Here is a 14,512-nt window from a genome sequence, read left to right on the forward strand (position 1 = left end):
GATGTTTCTATCTCTCTTAAGTAAACAAAAATGTATCAGGTTATTTACCTTGGATATTCTATGTCAGAAGGTGAGAGTCTGAATGCTTATCGAAAGTTTCTAATTCGTAAAAGCTTATGTTTCCAGAGATATTCTGCATTAGAGAGTAAGTTTAGCATGAAAATTAAGAGCATGGACCCTGGAGTCCAGTAAGCCTGGGCTCAGATACAGGCACCACCCCTTTCTACCAGTGTCATGTTAGCTAATGATATAGCCTCTCTGATTCTCAGTTTCCTGATCTATAAAATGGGAGAATAAGATCCACTGCATAGGGTTGTTGAGAGGCCTGAATAAGGTTCACAGAACTAATGATGAACATAGCTCTTGGTACATAGTAAATGCTCAGCATTTGTTGGCTATTATTATTCTACAGTGGGTTCGCTATGAGTTGGAATCAACTTGACGGCAACAGGTTTTGTTTTGTTTTTGTGGGTTTTTTGAAACTCAGATTACATTTCTTCCAGGAATGATAGAACGAAATGTTTGAAAGAAGAGAGAAATACCCCTACAGTTTCCCTTGTACAGGCTTTCTACTCCCTAGGTTATATCCTAGGAAACTGTATGGAACAGTTCTACTCTGTCCTATAGAGTCGCTATGAATCGGAATTGACTTGGCAGCACACGACAAAATGACAGGGATTAGGGAGTAGGAACTAGGAATGCAATGTAGAGAGGAAGAGGTAGCTCCTTTTCCAGTTGGGCCAGAGCTTGCTCTCAGTCTTTCCCTTCCATTCCCCTTCCTACATCTACATGGATCCTGGGATCAATTTTAAAGTGACTTCTTGACAACTTCTGTAGGGAATAAACCAAACTAGTTTCTGTAGAGTTGATTTCAACTTATGGCAACCCCGTGTGTGTCAGAGTAGAACTGCGCTCCATGGGGTTTTCAATGGTTCTGATCTTTCAGAAATAGATCCCAAGCCTTTCTTCCAAGGGACCTCTGGGTTGATTTGAACTGCCAACTCTTGGGTTAGCAGCTGAGCAGCCTTAACTGTTTGTGCCAGCAAAGGACTCCTTCCTTAGGAAATATATCTCTGCTAATGAATCCAGACTATAGCTTTTGATCTTCATTACAAGTTTAGTATTACAAACATAGTATGTCACAGCTGGAGGGGCTCTTAGAGATCATCTAGACAAGGGTTGACAACTACCTGGCATATGTGACACATGACCTTATCCTACACTCCTGGCAGGCATTCTTCTCCACTGAGGACCAGTGGATCTTCTCAATACCATCCCCAGGAAGCGGATCAGTGACAGAGTGGGGCCTGGGACCCAGTTCCCTTGACTCCCGGCCCAGTGCTCTCTTCAGTTCCTGGCAGTCTCCACCCACTTGACATGTCTTCTCTGTTCACTGCAGACCTCATATTTTAACATGAAATAGTCTGAAGGCCTCTTGAGGCGCATCATATCTCTCAGGCTTAATTTTGGAGTCCAGCTGCCAAGCTTTGAACACCTGTTCTGCTATCTCTAGCTTTCTGACATTGAGCAGGTTGCTTAACCTTTTTTAGCCTGGCTTTTCTCATCAGTTACACTGGGAAAATAACTATACTTTTTCCAAAAGGATGTTTTTAGGGTTATATAGAAAGTATTTAGTTCACCTTCTGACATATATATGAAGTATTAAAAAATATTAGCCTTTTGTTTATTGTTGTCACTCAGGCTACTATCAGCATTTTTCTTAGAAATATTCACCCAGCCTGATGTTGTTTGCTTATTTAGAATCACAAGCAAAGAGGCAGTCTTAGTGAAAACCAGTGGGAACTACGTAGGTACTCACCAAATCAGTTATGCCAATGTTATTCCAACCTTGCATTATAGGGAGAAAAGAGATAAACATGGGGATGACCCAGCAGCCTCCCAGCATTAGTGCGATGCGCAGAGGGGTCATCTTGTTCCTATAGACCAAAGGCTGGCAGCAGATGGCATAATACCTGGAGAGAGAATAGAGGGGGTGGGTGCCGTGGGCAAGGAGGAATGGAGGGATAGGAAGGGGACAATAATAGATGAGAGGAGAGAGAGCAGGGGAGAAAGAAAGGCATGAAGAAAGGTGACAGAAAAGAGGAAAGATTGAGGGACAGGAGAAGAATTGGAGGGGGAAGAAGAGAATAAAAATGAGGAAGGAAGAAAAGAGAATAATGGAGAAAAACAGAATTGGGCAGAAGAAGAAGAGAGAGAGAAGCAAGAAAAGAACAGAGAAAAGAAAACAAAGTGATTATACAATGAACTATGTATTCTGGACAATGAGTTTCCACTAATATAAATGTATAATTTAGGTCACATGTGATCACCATTGCCTGGATTCTGCACACATCCCTCTTATCCCAGTATCTGGAGGAACTCAACACACACCTGAGGGTCTGAGCATTTTAGGGCATTTTCCCATTCCTCTTGGTCTCGGTGTCCAGGAACCTTGTGGCCTTCTTTGGTAACTGTTTCCAACATGAGGTAACCCAGGCTTGGCTCAACACCCCAGCTCTGTCCCCTTCTTCTGGACCAGCCACCTGTACTGAGGTAGTGCTTTAAGATACTATTTTTTAATCTGTGGCCCCAGGAACCTTCCCTGAATCAGATTCACCTGAGGTGACCTATTTAAAATGCCGATTTCCAGGATCCGTGGCTCCAGAGCCAAACCTGTTGGAAAGGGACCTGGAGTTTGCATTTTGACAAATGGTTGTCATGACTGTTGTTTGCTATGTATGCTAAGTCTTTACCCCCGTACCTTTTCAGGCTTATGCACTTCCTGGCCTTCTTGTGGTTGGCTAGTGCCAAGTGACTAGCACTGGCCAATGAGTTGTGAGCAGAATTGACTTGTGTTACTTCTGGGCTGGACCATGTAATTGCCCTTCGGTGCTCTCCAGAGCTCTCTCCCCCATTGTCACAGTTCCAGGGAACACTCAAGGCTTTGTCTGCTCCATCAGCCTGTATCCCAGAGTAAGGATGAGTAGAGCAGAGTGCCCAAGTGACCCATGATGAACACAGGCCACAGAGATGTGGGGGCTGTTTGTTGCTGCAGCATAATCTAGCCCATCCTGCCCGGCTGACACATCCAGCCAACCAACAGATTCACATGCCTACTAAACATAAGAACCTCTTCTCTGTTTCAGAGCCCTTTCTTGCTCTTATCATTTCTTAGCCCCAGGAGATGTGCCTTGCACTTGGGGCTACAATTTCTCTGCATTCTCCGATGCCAAGAATGTAAAACTTCAAGTATATCTTGTTCCATCTTTTCCTATCTGCTGGTAGGGACATCTCCATTTATCTAGGTCTGATCACCCTCATGGGATGTGCTGTATACTCTTTTTTGAGTCCATGTTCTGCCTATAGGATTAGCTTTCTTCCTACTTCAGGTGCTGGGTCCTTCCCCTGCAACCTGCCCCTCTCAATAGTCAAGTCTCTAACCCCCAGAGTGATTCAGCATGTTATTCTAGCCTTGGATCTCACCTCTTCAGGCCCAGCATGTCACAGAATTTGATGAGGTGCAAAATACTACAATAGATCAGATCTATCAGCTATTTCCTTTGGAAGAGTCAGAAAATAAGTGCAAAAAGACACTGTGGAGGCTAAATCTATTCTTTAAGATTTTATATTATTTCATGATGAGCCACTCCCTTCTATCCCTCATTTTTTGCAGTTCACTTTGTTAATTTCTTCCACCTCCTCTTTTCTTTTCTTAATTCAAAGCATAATTCATGTAACAATGGCTATATTCTTTGAAGAGGTGGTAGTAGGATGAGTTGGGAGAGAGGGTGGAATGAGAAGGAGAGACCAGTGTTGGAGCACAAGTGGGTACCTTGGGAGCTCAGAAGGGAGAATTATATCCTTCACACCAAGGCAGCAAGGGGCAGATGACCATGCTTCCAGGAAGCTTCCTGGGGCTGGAGAGCCCAGTGAGGGGGCCTGATATGAACCAGGGTCCAAGGAATGACAGACCAAAGAATAAAGAGAGGGGCTTACTTGGGGATTTGTTTTCTGTATCTATAAAACCAACATAGTAGCAAAATCTAATTAAAGGCAATGCAGTAATGGGAAGAGCCACGATAAGCGGTAATTCCTCAATGCTCCTGACTTTTATAAGACAAATTTAATATGGATTTTGGTGAGTGGTTATACTAACAGTCATCAGAGGTTTATTAGCATAGCGTTAATGATGAATTTGAAGTTGGTAAACAATTTTTTTTTTTTTAATTTTGTTCCCTTTCTCACTTCCTAGATGAGACATTTGGTTTTGCCCATTTAGCATCCTTCCTCCTTTCTCTTGGTAATAAAAAAAAAAAAAAAAAAAAACCCACCGCCATTGAGTCAGTTCCAGCTCATAGTGACCCTATAGAACAGAGTAGAACTACCCCATAGGGTTTCCAAGGAGTGCCTGGTGGATTTGAACTGATGACCTTTATAGCATCCCAAATCCTACCGGGGAATTATCTCTCCCATTGCTTGCAGCGTCCGGGAGACTTTTTGTGTTTTTCCCTTTCGTAGCCAAGGAGTGACCCAATCAGACTTTCTCCTGGGAATCTGGATATCATGCAAAGTGATGCGAAGATGGGCAAGTTGGTGGAGTTCCCTTTATTCTAGCAGCAGCAACTTGGCTGGGCTGGAGATCAGCCTCAGATTCCTGGATCTCTGGGAAGCCATGTTCTTGCCCCTTCAGATTCTTGTTCTTTAGTTGTTCCTTCAATTAAACAAGTCATCACAGATCTTTCCAATAAATTTGCATTTGTTCTTAAACTGGTCTGCTTGCAATCAAAGTATCCTGCCTTACACCAAGCAGTCAAAATGGCTTTGAATGGCAGCCTTGTCCATCACAGATACGCTTTAAGTACGACTACTTCTGTTTTATTCAAAAGTACCTCCAGATCATGGCTCAAGTTACAGTGCCCCTGCATCTACCACCCCAAAGAGGGAGAGGTGAAGACCAGAGACTGCCCTATCTTTGCTACATAAGTTATGATTTTTGAGGTTTGGAACCAGGTGCCAAGATGTTGAATACAGCCCAGATTTCAGGAAGTTTGAATGGATCTTCAATGTCACAGAAATCCAAAAGTTCAAAAAGACAAAGCAGGATTAAATATCTTGCAGGATGAAAAGTAAGCTTGAGGAAGCAGGGCGTTTTGCCTGAGAAGGTTCTTTACATTTCCATAGGTGGATATGAATATTTAGAGGGTCATGTTGGGAAGATAAGAGATAAAAGAGAACTTTAGAATGTATGCTCATATTGGTGCTCATAACATTTTTATGAAAACCTCTCTTTCTCAGTTTAACTTGGCTAGCAATATTGCCAGACTCCCATGGCAGGATGAACATCCCCTAGACAATAAGATCTTCCAAATTCTGCTGTCTAAACGTTCTATGCTTTCATGTACATTATCTCAGGTCATTAGAAGCTGCTGCTACAGAGAAATGAGTAATGGTACCACGTTTCATTTTGAAATCAAACACCCAGGGGGTACTGTGGATATAGTACACGTATTACCAGCCTCTTACAAGTTGTACATAAATATCCAGTGCCCTAGACAATGAGTGCCTGAAATAAAGTTCCTTGGGTAGCTCATTACTTGGGGTCCAAAGGCGAAACCCTTGGGTGGTCCCTGGCACAGACAGTTCTAGAAAGCTACTCTTGCGTGGACTGGGGTGGTTGTGCCATGCTGGGAAAATTTCTTTATCTACTACTTAATAAATTAGCAATAAATAAGGAAAAGATAGAATTGTATTTTACTTTAATTTGAATCAAGTCGGTTAAATTGTGAATGACAGATAGATAAGGATGAATAAGAAAATTACCTAACGGGTGGTGCAGTTAAGCCCTTGACTACTAGCCAAAAGGTTGCCAGTTTGAACCCACCCAGAGGTGCCTTGGAAGATAGGCCCGGCAATCTGCTTCTGAAAGATCACAGCCTTGAAAACCTGATGGAGCACACATGGGGTCGCCATGATTTGGAATTGACTCTACAGCAACTAAAAATAACAATAACATGTATTTTACTTAAATCTGTCCTCTATATCTTTTTCAATCTCTGCTTTATGATAAACATATTTTTATTTTTAAGTAGTATGGTGTAGAGAATATAGGGTTCTTATGGGGAAACTAAATTAATGCACCCACTTGACTCTGCAGATCCAAGGCTCTCGATCTTGGCCCGCCTGAGACAACAGCTCTAATTTCAAGCAAAGAATCTAGAAAAATAAACGCCCTCTTTAAGACTGTACTCAAGAATCTAAAGAGGGGAACATAAGCATCACTGAATAAAATAACCAGTAGAAATTCAGTTCTAGTGTTAACTAAACTAAAATACAACTCTTTTCTTTATGTATCGAGGACTAGAACAGAAATCTGATAACTTGATTTTTATCTGTGGTAGTTGCTTTGCAATTCCTATATTGGGATTACATTGCTCCTGTTAAAAATACAAAAAAAAAAAATGTCCTATGGTGAACTGTTCCTCAGTATACATACAGCACCACCAGGTAGAGGAAGCTCATTAAAATTGCTAGTTCTTTGGAGGTCAGGCAGAGCACAGTGGCTGAGCTCATAATAATAACTAGTATTAACTTACTTACCAAGGGGTTTACCTGTATTATCTCATTTAATCCTCACAATCACTTCTCAGGCAGGAACTAGAAATGCACTCATTTCACAATGAGCAAATAGAAACCCAGAGGGTCAGAAATTTGCCCAAGGTCCAAGAGGTGGTCAGAGCTGGAGCTGGGATCTCACCCAGGGAAACTGACTCAAGTGCCAGGACTTTAACTTCATCATTACCAACTTCATCATTACCACTCCTCTTTACTGCCTCTCTGAAATCCTCAAGAGATTTATTTTAATTCTTTCAAATCCACTTTAGAAAAAAATATCAAAACATAAAAGTACTTAATCTCAAAACTTGAAAGGAACTGGAAATCGCGAAGCCTCCAAATCTCCTCTAAAATAGCCTAGTTCTTTAGATCAGTGATTTTCAATCAAGAGGCATTTTTGATTGTCACAAATGGGAAAGGGGTGCTACAGGCAGCTAGAAGGTAGAGGCCAGGCCAGGGATGCTGTTAAATGCTCTATGATGCATAGGACAGCCTCCCACAACAAAGAGTTCTTGGTTCAAAATGATAACAGCACTGATTTTGAGAAACTTTGTTTCAGATGAAGTGATTTTCACCAATAGCAGGTGCTCCACCTCCTAGGCATGTGCTATGGTGTGTTATTATCTCTTAAAATAGGGTGCCTCAAGGAGAGTACACTATTCTGGAACTCCCCCATATCCTACACAGCACAGAGAAGAACTGTACATCACTTCCCACCCTGCCCACCACAGCATAATACAGCCTAGGGGATTCACAGGGTGACAAGGTACCTGTCTTCCCTCAAAGAGCTTAGGACTGGAGGCAGAGCCAAGATAACAGAATAACAGATGGTTCCGTCAAGCCCTCTTTACAAAAAAGACCCAAAAAAACAAGTGAAATGAGTATATTTGTGACAAGCTGGGAGCTCTGAGCATCAAAGGCAGGCTTAGAAAACGAACTGACGGGCAGGGGGAGGAAGAGACAGTTCAGAAGTGGAGAGGAGTTACTGGAACTCAATCGCGTGGAGCACTCAGGCATCATTCCTGGAGCGGTGGTGGCGGCAGCGGGCTGGTACTAGTGTTTGGCTGCAGTTTCCTCAGGGAGAAGCAGCCAGACACACAGCCTACTTGCACCTCTGGAACCTGAGGAGAATGGCGCTCTTGGCAAAAGCTAAGTACTTGTGTATACTTTACCGTGCCCCCCCACCCCACCCCCAAGCTGGCCTCAGCAGCTGAATCCCTGGACCTGAGATAGACCCTGGTGAGCACCTAGAGCCATCTCCCAGGCCCTGGAAAAGGAAAAAATTTGCAATTGGGGGGAAAAGATAATTTTCTAGCTCCATTTTTTTATTAACTGGGGAAGCTCAGGACAGAAGTGGCTCCTGTCCAGGCATAAACCATCCGTGGACCTTGAGCACCTTTCCCTTCTACATGGACCTGTGTGGGCCTATTTCGGGAGAATAGGCCCTTGTTGACAAGCTCCAACCATTTCAGCTGTGCGGTGGACAGGTGAGTGTTTGACGTTTGACATTGCTTTGCCTATTAAACAAGGTCCTCACCTACCCACATCAGGAACCTAAGGACTGGTAGCTCCACTCCGGTCACCCAGCCACCCGCAACAGGGGTCCAAAGATAACTGGTACCTCCCAGTCCTTACAACCCAAAACTTTGGGTGTTCATGTTCCCTCTGGAGAACGCACCCACCAGCACGCTTTAGGGAACAGAGACACGTTTTCTTCAGAGACACTTGGGGGTTGGTTCTCAGCCCCCTGCTTTGTTCAGCGTGTGACCCCCTGCTACAATCAGTTACTGGCATATACACCAATCACCCCTGCCCCTCTGAGCCTGTACTGCACACTTGATGGTGAGCTACCTGGAAGCCTGAGCTGAATTCATACAAGAAAACTGAATAGACTCCCAGACTGATATACATGATAACAGCTCTAGCCAGTTGGGGACAGGACACCAGAGCTCCAAAGGCAAAAATAATCAAGCTAGCTCACTCAAGCAACCCATAGGAGTATACCAAAACAAAACAAAGCAAGCAGCTACGACACAGTAAGCAAGCATAAACTAATACAATAACTTATAGATGGCTCAGAGACAACAGCCAATATCAAGTCACATAAAGAAACAGACCATGATCACGTCAACAGGCTCTCAAAACAAAGAATCCAGGGATCTTCTAGATGAAAGTGCATTCCTGGAATTACTGGAGCCAGAATACAAAAGTTTAATATACAGAACACTTCAAGACATCAGGAAGGAAATGAGGCAATACACAGAACAAGCCAAGGAACACACAGATGAGGCAACTGAAGAACTCAGAAAGATTATTCAGGAACATATGGAAAGTTTAATAAGCTGGAAAAATCCATAGACAGACAGCAGCCAGAAATTCAGAGGATTAACAATAAAATTACAGAATTAGATAACACAATAGAAAGTCAGAGCAGAAGAATTGAGCAAGTAGAAGCTAGAATTTCTGAACTCGAAGATAAATCACTTGACTCTAATATATTTGAAGAAAAATCAGGTAAAAGAATTAAAAAGATGAAGAAACCTTAAGAATCATGTGGGACTCTATCAAGAGAAATAACCTACGAGTGATTGGAGTACCAGAACAGGGAAGGATAACAGAAAATACAGAGAAAATTGTTGACGATTTGTTGGCAGAAAACTTCCCTGATATTGTGAAAGATGAGAATATACCTATCCAAGATGGTCATCGAACTCCACATAAGGTAGATGTTAAAAGAAAGTCACCAAGACATATTATAATCAAACTTGCCAAAACCAAAGATAAAGAGAGAATTATAAGAGCAGCGAGGGATAAACGAAAAGTCACCTACAAAGGAGAGCCAATAAGAATAAGCTCGGACTACTCGGCAGAAACCATACAGGCAAGAAGGCAATGGGATGACATATTTAAAAAATTGAAGGAAAAAAATTGCCTGCCAAGAATCATATATCCAGCACAACTGTCTCTTAAATATGAAGGTGAAATTAAGACATTTCCAGATAAACACAAGTTTAGGGAATATGTAAAAACAAGACCAAAACTACAAGAAATACTAAATGGAGTTCTTTGGTCAGAAAATCAATAATATCAGGTATCAACCCAAGACTAGAACACTAGGCAGAGCAACCAGAAGTCAACCCAGGCAAGGAAGGCCAAAAAAACAAAGCAAGATTATTAAATAGAAAAAAAAAAGCCCAAAACAGGGTAACAGCGATGTTACTATATGAAAGAAGACAACATTAAAATAATAAAGAGGGACTAAGAAATGTAATCATACACCTTCCATATGGAGAGGAAGATACGGCGATACAAAGAAATAAAAGTTAGTTTTAAATTTAGAAAAATAGGGGTAAATAATAAGGTAACCACAAAGGAGACAAGCTATCCTATTCATCAAAATAAAATACAAGGGAAAAACACAGACTCAGCAAAAACAAAATCAACAACAAATACGAAGAAAGGACAATATATAAAGAAAATCTACTCAGCACATAAAATCAAGTGGGAAAAAGAAACTGTCAACACACAAAAAAGACATCAAAATGATAGCACTAAATTCATACCTATCCCTAATTACCCTGAATGTAAATGGACTAAATGCACCAATAAAGAGACAGAGAGTGGCAGAATGGATTAAAAAACAAGATCTGTCTATATGCTGCCTACAAGAGACACACCTTAGACTTAGAGACACAAACAAACTAAAACTCAAAGGATGGAAAAAATATATCAAGCAAATAATCAAAAAAGAGCAGGAGTGGCAATATTAATTTCTGACAAAATAGACTTTAAAGTTAAATCCATCAGAAAGGATAAGGAAGGACACTATAAAATGATTAAAGGGGCAATACACCAAGAAGATACAACCATATTAAATATTTATGCACCCAATGACAGGGCTGCAAGATACATAAAACAAACTCTATCTGCATTGAAAATTGAGATAGACAGCTCCACAATAACAGTAGGAGACTTCGACACACCACTTTTGGTGAAGGACAGGACATCCAGAAAGAAGCTCAATAAAGATACGGAAGATCTAAATGCCACAACCAAACAACTTGACCTTGTAGACATATACAGAACACTCCACCCAACAGCAAACAACTATACTTTCTTTTCTAGTGCACATGGAACATTCTCTAGAATAGACCACATATTAAGTCATAAAGCAAGCCTTAGCAGAATCCAAAACATTGAAATATTACAAAGCATCTTCTCTGACCATAAGGCCATAAAAGTGGAAATCAGTAACAGGAAAAGCAGGGAAAAGAAATCAAACACTTGGAAACTGAACAATAAAAAAAAAAACCCTGCTCAAAAAAGACTGGATTATAGAAGACATTAAGGATGGAATAAAGAAATTCATAGAATCCAATGAGAATGAAAACCCTTCCTATCAGAACCTTTGGGAAACAGCAAAAGCGGTGCTCAGAGGCCAATTTATATCAATAAATGTACACATCCAAAAAGAAGAAAGGGCCAAAATCAAAGAATTATTGCTGCAACTTGAACAAATAGAAAGAGAGCAACAAAAGAAACCCTCAGGAACTAGAAGAAAACAAAAAATAAAAATTAGAGCTGAAGTGAATGAAACAGAAAACAGAAAAACAATTGAAAGAATTAACAGGACCAAAAGCTGTTTCTTTGAAAAAAATCAACAAAATTGATAAAGCACTGGCCAAACTGACCAAAGAAAAACAGGAGAGGAAGCAAATAACCTGAATAAGAAACGACAGGGGCGATATTACAACAGACCCAACTGAAATTAAAAAAATCATATCAGATTACTATGAAAAACTATACTCAAACAAATTTGAAAACCTAGAAGAAATGGATGAATTCCTAGAAACACACTACCTACCTAAACTAACACAAACAGAGGTAGAACAACTAAATTGACCCATAACAAAAGAAGAGATTGAAAAGGTAATAAAAAAATTCCCAACAAAAAAAAGCCCTGGTCCAGATGGCTTCACTGCACAGTTCTACCAAACATTCAGAGAAGATAACACCACTACTACTTAAGGTATTTCAGAGCACAGAAAAGGATGGAATACTACCAAACTAATTCTATGAAGCCACCATAACCCTGATACCAAAACCAGGTAAAGATACCATGAGAAAAGAAAATTACAGACCTATATCCCTCATGAATGTAGATGCAAAAATCCTCAACAAAATTCTAGCCAATAGAATTCAACAACATATCAAAAAAATAATTCACCAGGACCAAGTGGGATTCATACCAGGTATGCAGGGATGATTCAACATTAGAAAAGCAATTAATGTAATCCACCACATAAATAAAACAAAAGACAAGAATCACATGCTTTTATCAATTGATGCAGAAAAGGCATTTGACAAAGTTCAACACTCATTCATGATAAAAACTCTCAGAAAAACAGGAATAGAAGGAAAATTCCTCAACATAATAAAGGGCATTTATACTAAGCCAAGAGCCAACATCACCCTAAGTGGAGAGAGCCTGAAAACATTCTCATTGATATCGGGAACCAGGCAAGGATGCCCTTTAACATCGCTCTTATTCAATATTGTGCTGGAAGTCCTAGCCAGAGCAATTAGGCTAGATAAAGAAATAAAAGGCATCCAGACTGGCAAGGAAGAAGTAAAAGTATCTCTATTTGCAGATGACATGATCTTATCCAGAGAAAGCCCTAAGGAATCCTCCAGAAAACTACTGAAACTAATAGAAGAGTTCAGCAGAGTATCGGGATACAAGATAAACATACAAAATCAGTTGGATTCCTCTACGCCAACAAAAAGAACATGAAAGAGGAAATCACCAAATCAATGCCATTTACAGTAGCCCCCAAGAAGATAAAATACTTATGAATAAATCTTACCAGAGAAGTAAAAGACTTATACAAAGAAAACTACAGTACACTTCTGCAAGGAACCAAAAGAGACTTACATAAGTGGAAGAACATACCTTGCTCGTGGATAGGAAGACTTAACATTATAAAAATGTCTATTCTACCAAAAGCCATCTATACATTTAATGCAATTCAGATTCAAATCCTAATGACATTCTTTAATGAGATGGAGAAAAAAATCACCAACTTCATGTGGAAGTGAAAGAGGCCCTGGATAAATAAGCATTACTGAAAAAGAAGAACAAAGTGGGAGGCCTTCCTTTACCTGACTTTAGAACCTATTATACCGCCACAGTAGTCAAGCCTGGTACTGGTACGACAACAGTTACATGGACCAATGGAACAGAATTGAGAATCCAGAATAAATCCATCCACATGTGAGCAGTTGATATTTGACAAAGGCCCCAAAACATTTAAATGGGGGAAAAGACAGTCTTTTTAACAAATGGTGCTGGCATAACTGGATATCCATCTGCAAAAAAATGAAACAAGACCCATACCTCACTCCATGCACAAAAACTAACTCAAAATGGATCAAAGACCTAAATATAAAATCTAAAACAATAAAGATCATGGAAGAAAAAACAGGGACAACGTTAGGAGTCCTAATACATGGCATAAACAGTATACAAAACATTATAAAAAATGTAGAAGAAAAACTAGATAACTGGGAGCTCCTAAATACCAAACACCTATGTTCATCCAAAGACTTTACCAAAAGAGTAAAAAGACTACCTATAGACTTGGAAACAGTTTTTAGCTATGACATTTCTGATCAGCGCCTGATCTCTAAAATCTACATGATATTGCAAAAACTCAACTGCAAAAAGACAGATAACCCAATTAAAAAATGGGCAAAAGATATGAATAGACACTTCACTAAAGAGGACATTCAGGTAGCTAACAGATATGATGAAATGTTCACGATCATTAGCCATTAGAGAAATGCAGATCAAAACTACAATGAGATTTCATCTCACTCCAACAAGGCTGGCATTAATCCAAAAAACACAAAAGAATAAATGTTGGAGAGGCTGTGGAGAGATTGGAACACTTATACACTGCTGGTGGGAATGTAAAATGGTACGACCACTTTGGAAATCGATTTGGCACTTCCTGAAAAAGCTAGAAATAGAACTACCATACGATGATCCAGCAATCCCACTCCTTGGAATATATCCTAGAGAAATAAGAGCCTTAACATGAACAGATATATGCACACCCAGGTTTATTGCAGCACTGTTTACAACAGCAAAAAGATAGAAGCAACCAAGGTGCCCATCAACAGATGAATGGATAAATAAATTATGGTATATTCACACAATGGAATACTACATATCGATAAAGAACAGTGAGGAATCTGTGAAACATTTCATAACATGGAGGAACCTTGAAGGCATTTATGCTGAGCAAAATTAGTCGAGGCAAAAGGACAAATATTGTATAAGACCACTATTATAAGAACTTGAGAAATAGTTTAAACTGAGAAGAAAAAATTCTTTTGTGGTTATGAGAGGGGGGAGGGAGGGAGGGTGGGACAGAGGTATTCACTAATTAGATTGTAGATAAGAACTACTTTAGGTGAAGGGAAAGACAGCACACCATACAGGGGAGGTCAGCACAATTGGACTAAACCAAAAGCAAGGAAGTTTCTTGAATAAACTGAATGCTTCGAAGGCCAGCATGGCAGGGGTCTGGGGACCATGGTTTCAGAGGACATCTAAGTCAATTGGCGTAATAAAATCTATTAAGAAAACATTCTGCATCCCACTTTGAAGAGTGGCATCTGGGGTCTTAAATGCTAGCAAGCGGCCATCTAAGATGCATCAATTGGTCTCAACCCACCTGGATCAAAGGAGAAGGAAGAACACCAAGGACACAAGGCGATTACGAGCTCAAGAGACATAAAGGGCCACATGAACCAGCGACTACATCATCCTGAGACCAGAAGAACTAGATGGTGCCCAGCTACTACCAATGACTGCCCTGACAGGGAACACAAC

The 14,512-nt window shown here is 40.4% G+C and overlaps 1 protein-coding gene across 1 annotated transcript in view; it reads right to left on the reverse strand.

Annotated features, from left to right (window-relative positions):
* HTR4 (5-hydroxytryptamine receptor 4) overlaps nucleotides 1-14,512 on the reverse strand; it is a 76,504-nt gene that overhangs the window by 45,940 nt on the left and 16,052 nt on the right. Inside the window, exon 3 of the mRNA XM_010591674.3 lies at nucleotides 1,820-1,973. Within this exon, the coding sequence (XP_010589976.3) occupies nucleotides 1,820-1,973 (154 nt within the window). The remainder of the gene's footprint in view (nucleotides 1-1,819; nucleotides 1,974-14,512) is intronic.

Source organism: Loxodonta africana, chromosome 2 (genome assembly GCF_030014295.1).
Source record: "Loxodonta africana isolate mLoxAfr1 chromosome 2, mLoxAfr1.hap2, whole genome shotgun sequence".
Lineage (NCBI taxonomy): Eukaryota > Metazoa > Chordata > Mammalia > Proboscidea > Elephantidae > Loxodonta > Loxodonta africana.